The sequence below is a fragment of the Rhinolophus hipposideros genome, assembly GCF_964194185.1.
Source record: "Rhinolophus hipposideros genome assembly, chromosome: 13".
NCBI classification, from domain to species: Eukaryota; Metazoa; Chordata; class Mammalia; order Chiroptera; family Rhinolophidae; genus Rhinolophus; species Rhinolophus hipposideros.
In genome coordinates, this window is record NC_138059.1 from 61,544,891 (window position 1) to 61,565,224 (window position 20,334).

Genomic DNA, 20,334 nt, shown 5'->3' on the forward strand with positions numbered 1-20,334 from the left:
TTCCGTGCTTTTCGTTTGGAGTAGAGCACTTAAGCTTTATTGTTTTCTTTGTGAATTCAGACCATGCAGTCTACAAATAATCACAACTATTTTGAAGATTACACACAGAAAAAAATTCAAGTTGCCTAGACCTGTTTTTCTGGTCTGTGGAGAGAGTTCGTTTGGGGTCCTGAATCCATCATGAAACATATTACTTATCTCTTCTAACGAGCAGTCATATTTTATCTGGCTACCATGAAAGCTCTTTTCTAATTTGTTCATAAAATTTTTGAATGAGAAGGGAGGAACAATGGCCCTGTACACTTCTCTTCGGGTTTGGTAAAAGCCATCAACCACATGCAAATCCAGCTCCCAGTAGTTGTACTGCCACCTGGCCTAACCTGGTTTCCCCAAACACCTAATGGAGTGTTAGGGGAGACTCTGCTGGGCGCCTCGCTAAAACCCACCAACACTATGTCTGTTTACTTCTTTTTATCTTACTTGTCAGTAACTAAATGTGGTGGCAACCATGTCAGTAAAAGGAAATGTGGTTAATTGCAGCTGATTTGTTAGCGAACCCATTATGATACGACTCAGTGGTCACATCTTTCCTTCTTAGGAGACACATTATCTAACAGTTTTCAAATTTTGCCCAGAACTAACATTACCAATATGTAATTTATAAATGTAATAGTAACCCCAATTACCACCATTTTATTGAGTCTCTACTCTGTTCTAGGCATTATATTAAGTTCTTTACTTACATTACTTCATTTAATTTCTACAAGTCTGAGACAAATTTCACTCCCAGAGGGAGAATGATCCAGGTGATTTAATCACTTTTCCAGTTCCACTTGGCTTAAATGAGACAGCCAGCATCAATGTCAAGTCTGTCTAATTTGTAAGCCCACACTCAGAACTACAGCTCAGGCCTCCAGGTGACATACTGTGCAAATCAACATCATTGCACTTCCCAAATGTTTATTATATTATGTGTTAAGGTGTCTCCCTTCTCTAAGAACATGTCTTATTTCTTTTTACCCTCAGTGCTTAGCACAGTACTTGTTACATAAGAAGGTTCTCAATAAAGTTTTATGAGTAAATGCGTTACAAATATCTTTCTATTATCCACGATCTTCCTATGTTTGAAAATTAGAACGTTTTCCCTTATCCAGTACCTACCTTCTTGCCCACAGTGATCACAGATGGTGGCACAATTATCTCTGTGTTTCTGGCAGTCGGCGGTTCTCAAAATATCCTCGCTTAGCCAAAGATTAAAGAGAGCCTTTGTTTCAGCTTTTCCAGTATGATGGTCATGACCTGGGCAGAGACACAAAGCAAAATGAAACATGAATAGTTCATTTTTCTTTTATATCCATAACTTTTTACCAACTGTCAGATATAAACTTATGTCTGTCATGCCTTTATCTCTAAACATAAATTACTACTTTTATCGCCCTTAATCTTGTTCTTTATGAAATGGATTACCATCCTTAAGTCAAAGGCTGGGGTAAGACACTTAAAACTGTACACTTCTAGGACTAAAGTTTTATCCTTTACTAATTCATGAAATCACATTTAAAATACAAGTATTAATAATGTCAGAATACTGGGAGAAGAATAAGTTAATAAATGTTCTCTAATATTTTAAGAATTCTGAATTATGTGTATATGCATGGCAACCTCAAAAATGGGGGGAAAGTTAAGATTTTAGTCTTTAAAATGGAGAGATGTTCTATTTTGGCTTTGGCTAACATCTACCAATTCTTGCCTCCTGGCTTGTTCTACTTACAACATGCACAAGAATCCAGCCTGGAAGCACTACCACAAGCCAAGCACAATTCCTTTAGAGATTTTTCTTCAGCATGCGGGGAAGAGTAGAATGGTCCTTTACACCCTTTCTACAGCCGAGATTTCATTGCTGATCAGATGTAAACAAATGCTTGGGCAAGAAGCTATCAACACATCTCCCAAGAACAACCAACAATTTTCAGACATAAGTAATTGTAAATCTGGATTGAGGAAAAAATTATAACTCTGAACGAGCATAACTGAGCTTAAGATACACCCAATTTACATTACTAGACTGTTCAAGGCATTTGCATTTGGGTTACTTCATCTCATTTTGGCCTTCTTTAAGAAAAACAGTGAGTACTTACATGTCCTTATATCCACACAATTAAAAGGTCCATTGAAGTGATGTTTACAGAAACTTGATTTAGCAGTTTGTCCCCAAAGGTAAATTCCACTCTCTGCCCGAGAGGGCGAAACTGCTTATGACTTCAAGACTGGAAGGTTTTCCACCCTCAACTATTTTTACTATCTGAAGGCAGGTTTTCAGCTTCTTCAAACATTCCCTCCCTTTCCAATCTTGTCACCCTAAGTCCCCTCAACACGCTATGCTCCTGCCAAATTAGAGCGCTTTGCTACTTCCTCACCAGACACTTGGTTTTTGTGGGCCTCCCATCTTAAATATTTTCCTCATTATCCTGATCGCTCAAAATTCTACTTAGTCCTCAAAGACCTACTCTAAAGTCATCTCTTGATCTTTCCAACTGGATGAAATCAATCTTTCCTCTTAAAATCCCTTAGCAAAATATCTGTACCATTTTCTTTCCACCTTATGTTCCAATGATTGGCTTCATGTCTTATCTTTCCTACTAGGCTTTCTCAAGGTCAGTGACACAGCTATACTCGTCTTGGTACCTCTCCCATCATCTGGGGCCTTGCAAATAGCAGGCATTCAAAATATTTGTAGAGTAGAAAATGAACTAAAAACTAGTGAATACAAGATCTTCCAGGAAATTGATAGCTTTGACCTAGATGTGGCATATCTGAAAATATTAGTTCAAGAATGAGATGATGAATGAGAGATGAAATGTCTCGATCTGTGGTTAACATGCCAACCACAGTTTTGGCTAAACATTAACAAAGACAGGCATTGTAAATAAAGACTCCTTTAAGTCAAAACTAATGGACATTTGATGACACAGAATAGAGGAACTGGATAAAATGATTCCTGGGTTGTAGCGCTTGAAGTTTATGAGAAAAGTGCAAATCCCAGCTAAATCAGAAATAAGAAATGGCTACTGCTCTCTCTACCATTTGGTTGGCTATCCTGAAAAGAAAATTAAAAGTGGAAAACAAGAATGTAATACAGTAAACAAAGATCTTTAGCGACACATTTCTGGTAATGTTTTGGTCATTTACTTACTGTTATCAAATATACTCAGTGAAGGTCTATTAGAAGGGGCTGCTGATTAGCTAAATCTATTGCAATATAATGAGATGGAAAAAATATTATGTAACAAATGGTACGTGGGATCCTCTTGGGGGAGACTCACCTTTCTTATGGAAAAAAGCTTAAGAAGCCTGTAAAGAGTGAAAACCTTCCCCACGGGGTATAGGTGTTAGATGGTTGGAAGTCTTCTGAGGATAGAAGAGACAAAAAAAGAAATCTATTTGTAATTGGGGTGGGGCAGAAGGAGAAGGGAGAGAGAGAAAAAGGAGAACAAAGAACATGAGCAAACGTCATGTTTGGTGGGAGACTATGAAATAAGCAAGGTGACTCCTCTTCGTGACCTCATGCACATTCAGGAAATTTTACAAAATCACAAAAAGCTTGAGGTGACTGGATTTCTTGTGAAAACCAGTAAAGTGGCCAAGTTCTGCATCATAGTTATGGTGGGAAATAAAACAGAGACAGTAAGCTTTGGTACCGGGGCTGAGTCAGAGATTCGGAGGCCTTGAGTTGGTGAGAGTCCCCAGAAATCCTGGGGACTTCCCCACCCCCTGGAAATTAGAGGCTTTGAAAAAAACTTCCCCCAAAGCACAGAAACAGAGAGGCCCTTAGAGAAAATCAGCATTACAGCAAGTTTAGTGGTCACAGCCTTATAATCAATATGCTAGGGATATTAGCCTCTGCCTTATTTATATAAACACTGCCTCCATTTATAAGAAAAGCAAATAATGCTTGAGGCATATAATGTAGCATTTACAAGCATAGACTCTGCAGCCAGATGCTCAAGTCTGATTCTTGGCTTTCCTTTTTACTAGCCATGTGATCCTGGGTAAGTTACTGAACCCTCTATGCCTCAGTTTCTTCATTTGAAAAATGGGGGAAATGAAAGTACTGATCTCTGAGCAAAGGGTTTAACTAAACCTATTATCCCTCTGTGATGCTTAAATATTGATTGCTTTCCAGCTCTGTCCTCCTGGTAACCTGGAATAAGTAGAAGTATCAACTATGTCACTAGACATTGTTATTTATGGTAAAAATGAGTCCTAAGTGGCAAATTGCATCTGGATTGAAAGGAATTAGAAAATAACTACACATACCTGATGGGGATGCCATGCTTTGGGCTTCCCAGAGTATGGTGACCCCTATAACTAGGTTTGTACCTTTCAGGATCCCTGTAACTATACCTATAAAAATCCTACAGGAGATATTAACATATGAGGTCTGACAATTAAATTCGTAAACTCATCCTGGTAAAAGTGCTACATACCTCATTGCTGAATATCACTACGGTCACCTTCAAAGTATTTCCCCTTTGGGAAGCTATGCACCAACACCAGCGCCTAGTCCACCCTTCAAAGCAATTTTGGAACTCTTTCTGGAATGGCCATCAGAGCTGTCGTCGTATTACCCTTGATGTCCTGAATGTCATCAAAATGCCTTCCTTTCAATATTTCCTTTATCTTCGGGTAAAGAAAGAGGTCATTGGGGGCAAGATGAGGTGAGTAGGGAGGGTGTTCCAATACAGTTATTTGTTTACTGCCTACAAACCCCCTCACAGACATGCACGTGTGAGCTGGTGCGTTGTCGTGATGCAAGAGCCATGAATTCTTGGCGGAAAGTTCAGGTTGTTTCCGTCTTTTTCACACAGCTTTCTCAGCACTTCCAAATAGTAAACTTGGTTAACTGTTTGTCCAGTTGGTACAAATTCATAACGAATAATTCCTCTTATACCAAAAGAAGTTAGTGACATCGTTTTGACTCTCGATTTGGACTGACGAAACTTTTTCAGTCATGGAGAATTGGCTGACTTCCATCGCGCACTTTGACACTTTGTGTCGGGTGGTATTGGTACACCCATGTTTCATCACCAGTGATAACACGGCCCAGAACCTCGTCTTGCCTCCCCAATAGGTTTTGGCAAACTTCGACTCTCCTTAGCTTTTGTTCATCAGTGAGCTCCTTCGGGACCATTTTTGCACACACCTTTCTCATGCCAAGATTTTCAGTTAAGATTTCTCCTAGCTGTTACTCTATTGGTGTTTACTTAGTCTGCTATGCTTCTCACAGTCAGCTGACAATTTTGACACACAATTTGATGAATTTTTGCAAAGTTTTCGTCAATTCTGCTCGTTACTGGCCCCCTGACCTCTCTTCATCAGTGACACATTCTCTCCCCTCAGAAAAACGTTTAAGCCATTTGTACACTGCCGTTTTCTTCATGGCATTATCCCCATAAACTTGGACTAACATGTCCCTGATTTCACTTCCACTCTTGCCAAGTTTAACAAGAAATTTAATGTTTGTTCATTACTCTAATTCAAGCTCAGACATTCTCGGGACGGCACACAAAAACACGCAACAATAATGAACGCCACTCAGCAAGATACCACCACATGTCGACACGAACACAGCTGTGAGACACTGATATACCCAGGTTATGAAACCTTACCGAGCTGTTTGTACAATGCTGCCAGTGTAAGCTCATAGTGGCAAGTTCGCGAATGTAATTGTCAGACCTCGTACGTGCTATTATCATATTAACATATGTGCTACTACATAAATACCAGCAATTGTGCTCCTTGGTATTTACCCAAGTGAGTTGAAAATGTATGTTCACACAACTGCTATACATGAATGTTTATAGCAGCTTTATTCATAATTACCAAAACAAGATGTCCTTCAGTAGGTGAATAGATAAACAAACTGTGGTACATCCATACTATGGAATATTATTCAGCAGTGAAAAGAAATGAGATCTCAAACCAGGAAAAGACAAGGAGGAATAAAAGCATATTACTGTTAGCCTAAAAATAAAAGGCTGAAGTGAAAAGCAATAAGTGTTTACTTGAGATCACAAATAATAGATATTTGGGAAGCCCAGGTTCAAATCCAAATAGAAATCCAAATAGTGTTCCTATTATGAGGTAAAGGCAAGGGGTTTTTATGAGGAAGGGGAGGGAAATAATTACTTGAGTAAAAGGAAGAAATTTCTATTGTTGCTAATAAACTGAGTCATTTTTTAATTATACATGGCGGTGTTAATTCTAAAGAATGTCCTTAATTTTCAGTCCTATAGTTCGGAGATACGCTTTCTTGTTAGCTTTACAAACAGTTGTTTGGAAGATAATACTGGTTTGACCCAGTCCAGAGGTTATTTTGCCCAGTTCAAACATTCCAAAGGTTCAAGGACTAAGACATGCAGAGAAGAATGAGGCTTCTCTGGAGTGGCTGCCCGGCTCCATTTTAAGATGGCTCCACTGATGCCAACTTTTTACATTGCTAAGCGAAAGAAGTCAGTCTGAAAAGGCTATTTACTGTGTAATTGCAACTATATGACGTGCTGGAAAAGGCAAAACTATGGAGACAGTAAAAAAATCAGTCGTCGCCAGGGATTTGGGGGAGGAAAGGAGGATAAACATGTGGAATACATGGGATTTTTAAGTCAGTGAAACTATTCTGTTTGATACTATAATGGTGGGTATGTGACATTATGCATTTGTCGAAACCCATAGAATGTACACCACCAAGAGTGAACCCTGAAGTAAACTGTGGATTTTAGTTAATAATGTGTCAGCATTGATTGGTGCATCAAGTGCCACTACGCTATACTAACACAAGATGCTAATAACAGGGGAAACTGTTGGTATAAACGGCTGAGGCGATAAATGGGAACTCTCTGTACTTTTCACTTAATTTTTCTGAAACCTAAAGCTGCCCTAAAATATAACATCTATTAATTAAAAGGAAAAAATTCCTACAGAAGGTATTGGCTGTGGTCAAGAATGAGGCTTCTAAGCCAGATACTACGATTACCCCTGGTGGGTCTTCTTTCCTGTCCCAAACTGTTGGACTGCTTGAAGAACTGCCATTGAAGAGAAATGTCTGAAGCTGCCCTGCTGATGAGCTGCGGTTCCTCTCCTAAATCTTTCTGAGTAGGATGGTGGCTCCCAGTCATGGGGTAAGTCTGCACATTTGGTTAAGTCTAAGAAGATCTCTTGGTGGGCTATGGACTATCTCACAGAATTGCTGAGGGAATTAAATAAGGTGAAATCGGCAAAGCACTCCGAACAAGGCTTGGGACATCTAAGTGCTATATGATTATTATTTATAATTACTGTAGGAGTGAATGGTTGTAGTTAAATATTTTAATGATTATACCTCAAAAAATTATGAGTGATCTGCTATCTGCAATGTCAGATCACTATACGTCATATAGATATATCCACAGGTACAGATATAACATATATTCATTATATATTCATTATATTCATTACAATGCCTGGCACTTAGTTTGGTGTTTGTTTTGTATCTTTTTCTGAGATGCTTAGTCAGGTGTGGCCACAAGAGGAGATACAGAAAAGGCTCAGGAAAAAACCAACAACAAACTTTATTATTCCCACTGGTCCTAGAGGCAAGAGGCACGGCACACTCTAAAGGACCACATGGAAAAATACCAGGGTGGTCAGGAGGTAGAGAGGCAGAGCAGGGTGGACAGTAAGCCTGCCTGGCTAGTTTGAGTAGTTTTGTAGAGTTGCGGCTATAGGGGTGGTCCCTAGTTTTCTGGTGCCTGGATCTGGGATGAGGAAAGCAGAGGGACATTGCTGCCTGGGGTGCACAGCCAGATAGATGAGGTCTGGCTCTGGATTGGTCAGTTTGCATATCAAGGGCAGGCTTCACATACTAAACGGGCCAGGCAACATCACAGAAGTGGGGGGGAGATGATTCTGTGGGGGCACACTTTGGTCAGTGGTGATGACAGATAAATTTCTTTTCAGTCCCTCTCTGCAATGACCTGTTCTGAGGTAATGTGTTCTAGTACAGTACAAAGGAGATGGCCCCTTGATACAAGAGTCCCTCTGCGTCCCTTCATGAAGGCGTGACACCATCTTGTGTTTGCTTCCAGTCACTTCCTCTCTCCCTCACTTTTGCTGCCCTGGGATTGCACCTCCCAATGAAGCATTAGTAATTAAACGTTGCCTTAGGTTCTATTTTCTAGGGAACCTTGGCTAAGCCCTGCTCATAGATCCATGCTTTTAATAATCCCACTTACTAATTCTTGGGCACATTACGAGGTTGGACAATAAAGTTTGTGAACTCATGCTAGAAAAAGTGCTACACACCTCATTGCTGACTATCACTATGGTCATCTTCGAGGTACTCCCTTTGGGAAGCTATGCACTGATGCCAGTGCCTACTCCACCCTTCAAAGCAATTTGGAACTCTTTTTCTGGAATGGCCATCAGAGCTGTCATCGTATTACCCTTGACGTCCTGAGTGTCATCAAAATGTCTTCCTTTCAATATTTCCTTTATCTGCAGGTAAAGAAAGAAGTCATTGGGGCCAGATCAGGTGAGTAGGGAGGGTGTTCCAATACAGTTACTTGTTTACTGGCTAAAAACTCCCTCACAGGCAGTGCTGTGTGAGCTGGTGCGTTGTCGTGATGCAAGAGACATGAATTGTTGGCGAAAAGTTCAGGTCAGTTTTGTCTTTTTCACAGTCTTTTCAGCACTTGCAAATAGTAAACTTGGTTAACTGTGTGTCCAGTTGGTACAAATTCATAATCAATAACCCCTCTGATATAAAAAAAAGGTTAGCAACAGCGTTGCAGTATGTTCACGAACTTAATTGTCAGAACTCGTGAACCATGGATCCTCTCCTTGTCCCTTTCATTTAATTCACATTACAGTTTCATTCAGCTCAGTACCATCTCTCTCCTGATTATATCTCTATTTGGGCTCTATTTTGTATTCACATCCATCTTGGCTTATCTCAGTCCCATTGTGGTCTTGTGTTTGCTCTTCCAGCCTCCATTCCTCTTTCTTACTATAGTTAGAACATTTTTCTTTTTCTTTGGGAAATTACTCTCCTCTTACCCATAGTTCACGTGATTCAGGTAGAGCTAAACTTCCTCCCTGCACCATTCAGTGTTTGGCTAATCAGTGTATACCGTGCTCTTAGTCATAGTGATTGGTTTGGAGATAGACACATGACTAAGTTGGCCCACATAGAGCCAATCCTGACCTATTTGTAGAACTGCTGAGAAATAAAAGCTATTTCTCCTCTTAGAAAGAGAAAGGAAGTGAGTCTGGACATGAATTCAACCTGAAAATGAAGCCAGGCCCAAAGGAAAGAGAAAGACGTTGGTTTTTCATGGAGAGGTTTGAGCTACTAAATTCATTCATGCCTGAAGTTTTCTACCCTCAAAACTTTCAGTTTTCCGAGTGAATAAATTGTATTTTTGCCTTTCTATACCTGTGACTGAAGGTGACAAAAGAAAATGGTTCTTTTTTCTCTATAAATCACAGCCTCCTGGGCTTTGATATAAAACCCTGGGGTGCCTGAGGTGAAACCATGGCAGAACCTTATGATCTCCAGACCTTTCCACTCCAGTGCTGTGGGAGGAACTTAAATGAGTCATTAAGTAGAGACACGGATTCACTTACTGGCCCTGCGGGCAGAGACTCCACACCTGGTACGCGAGTAGCCTTTCCACAGTACACTGTGTCTTGTCACATCTTGCCTCTTCCCTTTCCCTCCTGACCTGTGTTTCTGTCTGAATGCCTTGCCAGCAACCTGATACAACTTCTTAAATTCCTAAAACTGCAGGGGAATTCTATGGCCAGTCAGGCACAGAGTCCTTAAGCAGAGCAGAGCAGGTGGAATTTCTGGCACCCTACCAGACTGGTGACACAAACGCCGGTCTCTTGCCCTGAGGTGTGGGGGCAACCCTAGCAGGCACTTCCCAGCCTGCCCACGCGATGCTTTCCCAGGTTGGCTCCTGTTTACCCTTCCTACTTGACGCCTGTTCCTGTCTCTCTAACTCTTAGTTGATTATGCCTCTCCTCCTAGTACAGTTTTACGTCTACACTTTGGCACACTCTCACATTGTCCTGGGTACTATTTCTTCAGCCTCACTTGACACTTGGGACGCTCTTCCTTCCTTTAAGTTGCCCTTCCAAAAAGGAAGGTCTTCTTAATTCTGATCCAAGATGATGTGTGGGATCTGGACACTGGTGAAGCTAATGACTGTGAAATAGAGCTACTTATTCTACTCTGCCTCATGCTCAGGGTGTACCGGTGTGTCCCCGACAAGCACCAAAGGACAACTTGGGACCTTTTCCCTCATTGCCAGGCTTCCCATTGACCTCTAGAGTCCACGCATGTCTTGCTGGGCTGTCAGAAGAATGTCCTCATGCGGTGATCAGATATATATTGGGCAAGGTCTAAAGCACGTGCAGTAGATTTCTCCTGCATATGTGATGAGTGAATGGCTGATGGGTGAGGTCTTGAAACACACACTGAAAAATATTCCCACTAGTGTAATGGGTAGTCTTCTCTGACATGTGAATCCCTTTAGTCAGCACAATTTCTAAATGTTTCCTTGGTGACGCTTACAGCACCCATACCCCCAGTTTACTGGACAGATGTACTCTGGGCAACTGGTTGACTTTCAAGCAACTATGATGGTAGAATTCAGGTGTAAGATACATGGACTGAAAAATAAGAGCAAAACGTATTGAGTAACTACGATATGTAAGGCACAGGCTAGGTGCTAATTGTTCAAGCAGCAAAACACTGAATTAAAACATGATTACAAATTGTAAAATGTGCTTTGAACAAAATAAGCCAGAGACAGAGACAGAATACTAGGGGAGGATGACCATTCATGGAAGGCCTTTCTGAAGAGATGACAAGAAATAGGATAAAAAGAATGAAAAGACAGTGATCATGCAAGCCGTTGAAGGAAGGAGAGTGTTACAGCCAGAAAGAACAGCATCTGCAAACTCCCTGAGGTCGATATGTTAAACAAAGTCAAAGAAAATCAGAGTAGCTGATGGGTGTGAGCGGGGGTGGGAGAGTGGGGTGGGGGGAGGAGAAGGTACAAGATGAGAATTGAGGCATGGTCTGTGGCAGGATAGAGAGCTGGGATGTAATTCTACATGGAAAATGAAGCCACTGAGTGGGAGAATAAAATAACTGCAATTTCAAGGTCCTTTTTACTTCAAAGTGCGCGCGAATGGGTTGTAGGAGGCAGAAGAGAAAGCAAGGGAACGGGTAAGGGGGCTGATGCCAAGTACAGAGGCCTTGGCGAGGAATGGAGGGTCTCTCCTTTCACTTAGTGTTGAATCAACACAACTTCCTGTTGGATCTGATGTAAGAAGTGAGAAAAAGAGGAAACCAGTGGTCTCACTTGACTGACTGGTCCAGTGGTGGTGTTATTAGCTAAGACGGGGAAATCTGAGAGGAGGTTGTATTTGTGAGAGTGAGGGGGAATCTGTTCAAGTTTTGGACTTAAGTTTTAGCTGTTTGTGAGAAAGACAAATTGGGACACCCAGTGGGAAGCTAGAACACACAGCTGGGACCCGGAAGGGGAGGGTCTGATCTACAGGCAGGGACTCTGCAGGCTCAGTACAGATGGCATTTAAAGCCACGGGAATGGAGGAGATCCTAGGAAAGTGTGTGGTAGGAAAAAGGAGGGCAGAGGGCCCCTGGCCCCAGTCCTTCCCCTTAAGTCTTCTCCATGGTCCTAGTGCTTCCTTCTTGAGGCTTCCTAAGCAACATGCAACGCTATTCGTTTCTCTCATTAAGGAACCTAATGGCCTCTAACCAAGTGAGCCAACACTAGCCATCCTCTCAGAAAGCCCAGTCCTTAAGCCTGTCCCGATGCTTTCATATTCTCCTTCTTTCAGATGAGTTTCCTTCCCCTACTCCCAAGGTGGACAAATGATCTTCACACTAAGAAAAAGAAAGGAAGAAACCCTAAACAACACTACCACCACCACCCAGCCAAGCAACTAAACCAACAAACGAAACTACAGCATGAGCTCCTAGAAAGGAGACTGCCCACTGGCCAGGTCTCAGGGTATCGGGCGGAAGTTGCCGCACTGCTATTCTCCACGGGGTGAGCCACGCTGCGGGACTGCTCTGCTGTGCATTGGCAGTCGTTTGTCAGTGTGTAGCACAGGTCACATGGAAGGCTGAAACAAGACAATGTGACTGGCTCTGGGCCAACCACGACCACTTCTGGATGAGTATATGCTCCACCGAAAACGGGTCCTAAGGCCGACATGCACCTATAAAGACATTACATGGGGTACATGAGCTTCAAAGATCCCATTGTGTAACAATCTGCTCTTTTTATGTCAAATGGTCAGGATCTTCTCTTACATCTCTGAATACTCCTTCCTCCTGGCAGATTCACTCTTACCTTCTCCCGTCAATAGCCTCCAGGCTAAGCCAGGAATTAATTCCTGAACCACAAAGAAGCAAACAGGAAGTGTCCTAGCTGTGGCTGTAGATTACCTGCAACACTGAGGTTTCCTTTTAGTGTTTTTTGCATCTCTGCTTTTGTTCATTTTGCCCTGCCCCTTTCCTTCCGGTGCAGTGTCTGGCCTTTCTCTGCAATATGAGGACACCTGTTTATTACCTTCTTCCCTCATTCTTACCCCACTAGTTTCCCTGACCAATCACTGTTGTGCTGCTCGGACTGATGGGCTGATTCATAGCTTTGCCCTGATGCTTGATTTGTATGAGCACCTCACCCTTGGCTCCTTATCTGGTTGCAGACCTGCTATGCACCCCAGATCCACAATTTCTGCACATTCTTTGCTCTCCCAGCCCCAGCTTCCTGCCTGTCTTTGTGCTAAGCTCACACCCCCACAGTTCTTCTGATGGTATATTATGCACACGTGCAGACTGCTTTTTGATTCATGACCGCTCTAAATATCTGCATGCTGTGGTTGTGTGTCCTTATGTATATATTTTATGACATTTTGGCTCACCAATAACTACTCCATCTCTGACTGCTCCGCACCAGAAGGGTCTGCCTCCTGCAGCTTTTCCTTAGTGGTCAGCACTGATGTATATTACTGCTTCTAAGCAGGGCTGCCATTGATTCTTTAAGTTGTTTCTTCTTTATGTCCTAGGAATGTCTGCTTCACATCAGCTCATGAGTCAGAGCTTCTTGGGAAATCTGCATTCAGCCAGCATTTGCAAAGTGTAAGGCAAGGGTTGGGAATAACAAACTGATGGGGTTCCAGCCTTCAATGGCATTTAATATTAAGTCTGTCTCATACATGGCATTGATGAAATTGTTTATGAAAAGGATGTGTGATCGTCTTTAGTGCTATAGAAAATTATTCTGGGTCTCCTGAATGCATATGGTTTGATCACACTTCCTTTCCCCTAGAAAACATTAGGTATGCGAGTGTGACTTGTTCTGGACAAAAAAATGTGAGCAGAAGTTGTGTATTACCTCTAGGTGGAAACTTTATGAACCAGTGTGCACTTTGGTACATTTCCTTTTTTTCTGCCAAGGCCAGCACCGTCTAATAGAAATATAATGCAGGTCATATATGTAAGATTAAATTTTTAGTTAAATTTTTAGTAGTCACATTAAAAAAGTAAAAGTGAAATGTTAAAATTAATTTTAATGATATATTTAATTTAATCCAATGTATCAAAAATATATTGGCCTTGGCAATTATATATATATATGTATATGTATATATGTGTATATATATAATAGACACACACAATCATTTAGAATTCTGAAATCCCACTGTGTAAGTGTTGTAAAGACCCCCTGCTCAGGGGCAGAGAATGTACTTTGATTCTCTATTCCAATATCCTCCTTGACCATAACTGAAGTGAGCTTTGGAGAATGTGCCTTCCTTCAGGACTAGCCTCCTGCCCATCAAAAGGTAGAGACCAAAGGGTCTTCTTAATTCTTGAAAGTCATAGACTTTGAAAATGCTGGCTCATGGGTTTTTGGTGGTAAAATAATTTCCACATATAATCAATATTAAAAATTATCCATGAGAAATTTCATACTTTTTACTTCTACAAATTTTACTTGTTCTTATATTAAGTCTTTGAAATCTGGTGTGTATTTATGGCTAGTTACTACCATGTTGGACAATACAGCCCTTGGCAATCATACATATGTATTTGTGTGTGTGTGTGTGTGTGTGTATGACTTATCATATGTAAATCTATACATACATACATATATATATGATTTATATTTAAAGTTTTTACCACCAAAAACCCATGAGCCAGAATTTTAAAAGTCTATACTTTCAAGAATTAAGAGACCCTTTGGTCTCTACCTTTTGATGGGCAGGAGGCTAGTCCCCAAGGAAGGCACATTCTCCAAAGCTCACTTCAGTTATGGTCAAGGAGGATATTGGAATAGAGAATCAAAGTACATTCTCTGCCTCTGAGCAGGGGGCTTTTACAACACTTACACAGCGGGATTCCAGAATTCTAAATGGCTGCTGTGTGTCTATCATACTTGCCCAAATTTCAGTGGAGAGATAATATTAAGGCATGAGGAGAAAAGGTTGGAGGAGCTGAAGGATGGTAGCAGTATCAAGAACAAAGGGAATGAGAACTTACGGATAAAAAATTAGATTCTCTTGGGAATTATTTCAGGAATAAAGATTGGAATTACATTTAGGTACACTGGCTACTGGGCTGACTCCCAGAACATAACCCCTTACAGATCTACTCTCGCTGGGGCCATGAGCCACAGTAAGACAAAGCAAATCTGGAGGTCATTACGAGGACCCGGAGTACCTGTCCTTCACACATCAACCAGACTGAGCTTCATAAATGTCAACCCAACTGTGCTCTCCCCACTGAAATGCTTCAATGGCTTCCCACTCCCTCGAAGACAAAATTTAAGCTCCTTTAAACACAGTATCCAAGGCTCATGGTGTGACTCCTGTTTTCTTTTGCAGCCTCTTTTCTTGCCACTCACTTCCTTATGTTTTATGCTTCAGGAGCGCCAAAGTATTCTGAGTTTCTGGCTCATCCCATGATGCCCCTCTTTATTCAACTCCCCTGGACTGCCCTCCTTCCTGTTTGTCTGGCTAAAACCTACTAATTGTTTGAGACTTAATTCAAGTGCCATCTCAAAGAAGTCTGCGCTGACTGCCAGGATGATTAAATGTTCTTCTATGACTCACCCCAACACCTTGCACATCTATCATTAAACGCACCACTTTGCATTAAAATTATTTATTTATGTGTAGCTTGTTCTTAGGGGCTTGGTAGATGCTCAATGAATGTTTCTTAAATAAATATTTCTGCAAGACAGCCAGTGACCCAATGAGGGAATCCTTCCCAGAGAGCAGGGTTAGTCTATGTTTCCTGCCCACTTGAACCTAGGCGGGCTCCATGGCGGCTCTAATGGATAGAATATGGTGGCAATGACACTCTGCCAGTTTTGGGGCCCACGCCTTAAGAGACTGACAGCTTCTACATCCTGCCGTGTGGAGCACTCACTCTTGGAAGCCAGCCTTCATGAAACAGTATACCTTCCCCGAGGGCACCATCATGTGAGCAGCCAAAGCCATGTGAATAGGAAGTAGAGGATGAGATGAGACACCATGTGGAATGAGAGAGACCAAAGAGCACTGAGAAGCTAGACATATGAATGAGACGTATGAGGCATTTTAGAAATGGATACCCAGCCCCTGTAACCCCAGATGACAACACATGGATCAAACACAAATTGCCCACCTGAGGTCATCCTGAGTTTTCCAACCTCCAAATTTTGAGCAAATAAAACAGTTGTTTGGGGTACTTAATTTTGTGATAGTTTGCTATGCAGCAATTAATAGCAGGAACGTACAGAAGTGCTGACGTGACAAAAACCTAAAATACGTGGCATTGATTTTGAGACTGGGCAGTGGGCAGAGACTGGCAAAGCTTGAAAGAGAGTGTTAATGAGGCTGAAAGGACAGGAGGTTGTTACTCAGTCTTGGCAAGAGGGTAACCCACACTGTGTAGTCGTAGAAGGTTTAGCAAAACTGTCACCTGACATATTTGGGAAAGTACAAAATGGACCTAATAAACTGGTGGATTTCAGTAAGTACATTTCCAGGCAGAATGTTCCTGTATCTGCATATGATAAAGTATAGATAGGGAGAAATAAGCTGAAGAAGCATTCACATTTTTTAGCAGAATTTAGAGGAAATACATAGGACCCAGGACTTCAAAAATAGAACCATTTCTCGTCTGTTTTCTAGCAAAGAAAACATTTTTAAAGCGAGGTAAAGATCAAAACCAGGGCAGTGGAACACAGACTCAGGGTAAAGATGAAGTGGAAGCTGCAAGCGTCAATCCCTGTGACGAGATCTCAGAAGCACTGAAGGTGATGCCGTGGATCCCACCAGCTACACAGAAGATATTAAGAGTGTGCCTTATAGTCCCTGTCTGTTAAACAAGAGATTCTGTCTTTTTTTTTTAATTTATTGGGGTGACAATTGTTAGTGAAATTACTTAGATTTCAGGTGTACAATTCAGTATTACATCATCTGTAAATCTCATTGTGTGTTCACCACCCAGAGTTCTCCTTCCATCACCATATATTTGATCCCCCTTACCCTCATCTCCCTCCCCCCACCCTCTTACCCTCTGGTAACCACTAAACTATTGTCTGTGTCTATGAGTTTTTCTTTCTCATTTGTTTGTCTTGTTCTCTTGTTGTTTTTGGTTTATATACCACATATCACTGTCTTAAAGATATTGTCCCATTCTTAAGCAGATTTTCAGAGGGCCAAAAGCAGAGAAGAGCCTAGATCAAAAATATTTGTGGGTATGACTGTTATCTCACGGAATGGATTCTGGTTTGACACCCAGGACTCCCGCAGTGTTTTTAAAGGAATTATACCACCTCAGACAGAAAGGGTCAGAATCAATATCACATTTAAAAGAGGGCTTTGGACTAATACAGAAAGGATTCAGACTGAGAAACATACTCAGCAGAAAACATAGGCTACTTCTTATGGAAAATGAAAAGCAACTGGGGCAGAACCCAGGGCCCAAAGGTCAGAACCACAGAAAATCACACCAAGGGTGCAGGACCGGGGTTACTCAAGGAATTGGCCACATGTGCCGAGCTGGATGCCATATCACTATGGAACATTGATTGCTCTGTGCCCTGTTTTGCCCCTTTATGAAAGGGCTTGTCTACGCACGCCTGCCCCAGCACTGTGTGTTAGTGTGTGCATGGGGGGCGGAGGGGTTGTGTCTGCGTGCACAAGTCACTTACTGTTTATTCGCAGGAGGACTTCAGATTGAGAGGACACAGACCCAAGGAACCAAACCCAAGGAGGCTTACCAGCACCAGGCCCTGAGATCTGCAACCTTCAGCCTACGCTCAATGACATAATGGGCTGAGGCTTTTGGAGACTGCGGAAGGGGTTAGCATATTTTGCATGTGGAAAGAATATAAATAATTTGTGACCACACGGCAGACTGTGGCAGGTTAAAGATGGCACAAGTTCTTTGACACTCCTCCCATTGATAAGTGGGGAGTCTGTGTCCCTCCCCTTGAATCTGATTAGGTTGTGTGACGCTTTTGATCAACTGAATATGGCCAAAGTGAAGTTGCAGCAGTTTCTGAATCCAGGTTTTAGGAGATTCGCAACTTTCACTTCCTGTTTCTGGGCAGCCAGACACCAACCAGTTGAGAAGTATGACTATCCTGATACCACCATGCTGTGAGAAGCCCAACCACATGGGGAGGCCCTGGAGATGAGACATCATGTATGGGGAGGGGGAGGCCAAAGAGAACAGCCGTGCCATATGTATTAGTGTTTCTCTGTGGCAGGCTACTATGAGAACATAATGGAAGAGTCGCCTTAGCAGTAGGTCATCGAGCACAAGTCACTACAGTGGATGCATTGCGGATCAGAATCAAGCCCTTCCAGAATTCATGAGGTATAAAACTCATGAGCAAAATAAACTGGTTGTTTCAAGCCACTGAGTTTGGGGTCGTATGATACAGCCCCAACTTCCACTTTGAAGTCACTATTTAATCAAAAGCACTTGTTCTTTTCATTCATAGTAATTGCTAGCTATACAAAATTTGAGTCTGTCTAACCTTCTGAGTCCTGGCCACTAGATGTGACAGAAGTGACACTGTCTCAGTTCTGAGCCTGGACCTTAGGAGGCCTGTGTGCTTCCACTCTTTTTTCTTAGAAACTTGGGAGCCTGAGGAAATGAGTTATTCCAGCTGACCCTCCTGGCTGGTCCTCCAGCTGAACACAGACTTATGAGCAAGCCCAGCTGACGAGAAGAACCGCCCAGGTAGACCCAGTCTAAATTGCCAACTCAAAGAATCATGAATTGAAAAACAGTTGTTGTTTTAAGTTTTAAGTTTTGAAGTGTTTTGTTGAATAGCAATAGCTAATTGGTACAACGGCATCTGTCTGATTTACTGCCAACCAAGAATAAAGTGTATTGGTTGTTCTGTCCAGTTTTAAGTAATTGGTTTGCTTTTGTTTCTTTATGAATTTGAGGATGAAACCAAAAAACTAACTTTTAGTATTTCTCTGTGGCAGGCTACTATGAGAATATAGCAACACTGTGACATTCCTGACTAACATTCAAAACCTGAATCCAATGAAAAGAAACTTTAGACAAATCCAAATTGGGGAACATTTTTCAAAAGTGCCGAGGTTATGAAAGACAAGGAAACATACAGAAACGATTACAATTTGAAGGAGACTAAAGAGAAATGACAATGAAATGCAACACATGATTCTGAGCTGCATCCTTTTACTACAAAGAGCATTTTTGGGATCTGGACAAAAATTGGGAGGAGTTTATGGATTAGATGATAGTAGTGCATTAATTTACCAATTTTGAGGTTGTATTGTGATTATACAGGAAATGTCTTTGTTTATAAGAATTACGTACTAAAGTACTTGGATGTTTTGGGCCATCGTATAGACAATTTACTCTCAGTGGTTCAGGTTTTTAAAAGTTAAAAAAGGAAAGAGGAGAAATATTATAGAAAAGAATATTCATGGTAGGGCAGTTCTGGTCCCACAAGATGATAAAGAACAGGTACCTCCCACTTAAGTCACTAATTTGTTCTTGATAATCAGACTTACTCCCCGAAAAGTGTGGACTGGAAGCCTATTTCTCACTATTTTAAATGGGAAAAACTGTAGCGTTGGTCTGTCAAACCAAAACACCCAACGAATTCCCCTAACACAGAAGCAAAACACAGTAAAACGCCTACATATCAGTGACATCATGTTAGTATATGTAATACATTTAAAACATCACTTTCTGTTCACCAGACGATTCATATGGTTATTAACCAGCTTTGGCTTTGTATGTAATATTCCAGATATAATCTCCTTTGCCTTCACTTAGTGCTTTTCAAAATGGTCTACAAATGATGATATTGATATGGTTATAATATTCCTGAATTTCATTTGACTCAAGAATTATTATTTATTTTTATTATTCCTTATTAACTGAAGACTTATTACCTTTATAGTTTTTGTTTAAAATGTGGTATTGAGTTGCAGGGAAAAATATAAATTTTCTTACATAAGCAGTGGTGAAAAAAATCTTGTATGGAAAAATAAGTATGTTCAAAGAAATTTGTGTCGTATAGTTCAAGAGGCATTCTAATAATAAAAGAAAAGTTTACCTGTGGAGACATATGGGTTGTGCTTGTATATTATAAAGCTACAATCATTTCAGCTGTAAGTTTTAAACAGATAGCTCAGTAAAACACAGCAGATTGACACTCAAATGTAAGAATTATAGCTATGCTATACAACATTATATTCAACAAACAAATGAGATTATTGGCTAGCAGTTGAGAAAACAGTTTAGACTGACATCATTAGGAACACTGATTCCAGGTAACTTAAAGGGTTAAACAGAAAATCTAGGAGAAAATGGAGTTCATTTGCCCATTTTATGTGGGGAGAAGAGTTTCCCAAGTTTAGAAGCAACAGAAATCATTAAGGAAAAATACACAAATTTGATTACAGGGAAATTTTAAAATTCTGTGTGTATGAGTTTAAAAGCAAAACAAATATATACAGCAAACAGGAGACCAAAGCATTCAATAAGAACTCTCACAAATCCATAAAAGAAACACTAAAACACTGATAGATATATGCAAAAGAACACAAAAAGACAGCTTGTAAGAGAAGAAATATAAATAGTGAAACAAATTATGGGAAAAAATAACTCCTTGCTAGTTGCCAAAGAAATGAAAATCATAACTGGGAATTATCATGGCCATCTATTAGGAGGAGTCATTAAAAGTATCACAAAATCCAATGGCATGA

General features: G+C 41.0%; 1 protein-coding gene across 1 annotated transcript in view; it reads right to left on the reverse strand.

Moving 5' to 3' along the window:
- LOC308506672 (uncharacterized protein) overlaps positions 1 to 20,334 on the reverse strand; it is an 87,758-nt gene that overhangs the window by 11,984 nt on the left and 55,440 nt on the right. The window contains exon 3 of the mRNA XM_081070458.1: positions 1,162 to 1,299. Within this exon, the coding sequence (XP_080926584.1) occupies positions 1,162 to 1,299 (138 nt within the window). The remainder of the gene's footprint in view (positions 1 to 1,161; positions 1,300 to 20,334) is intronic.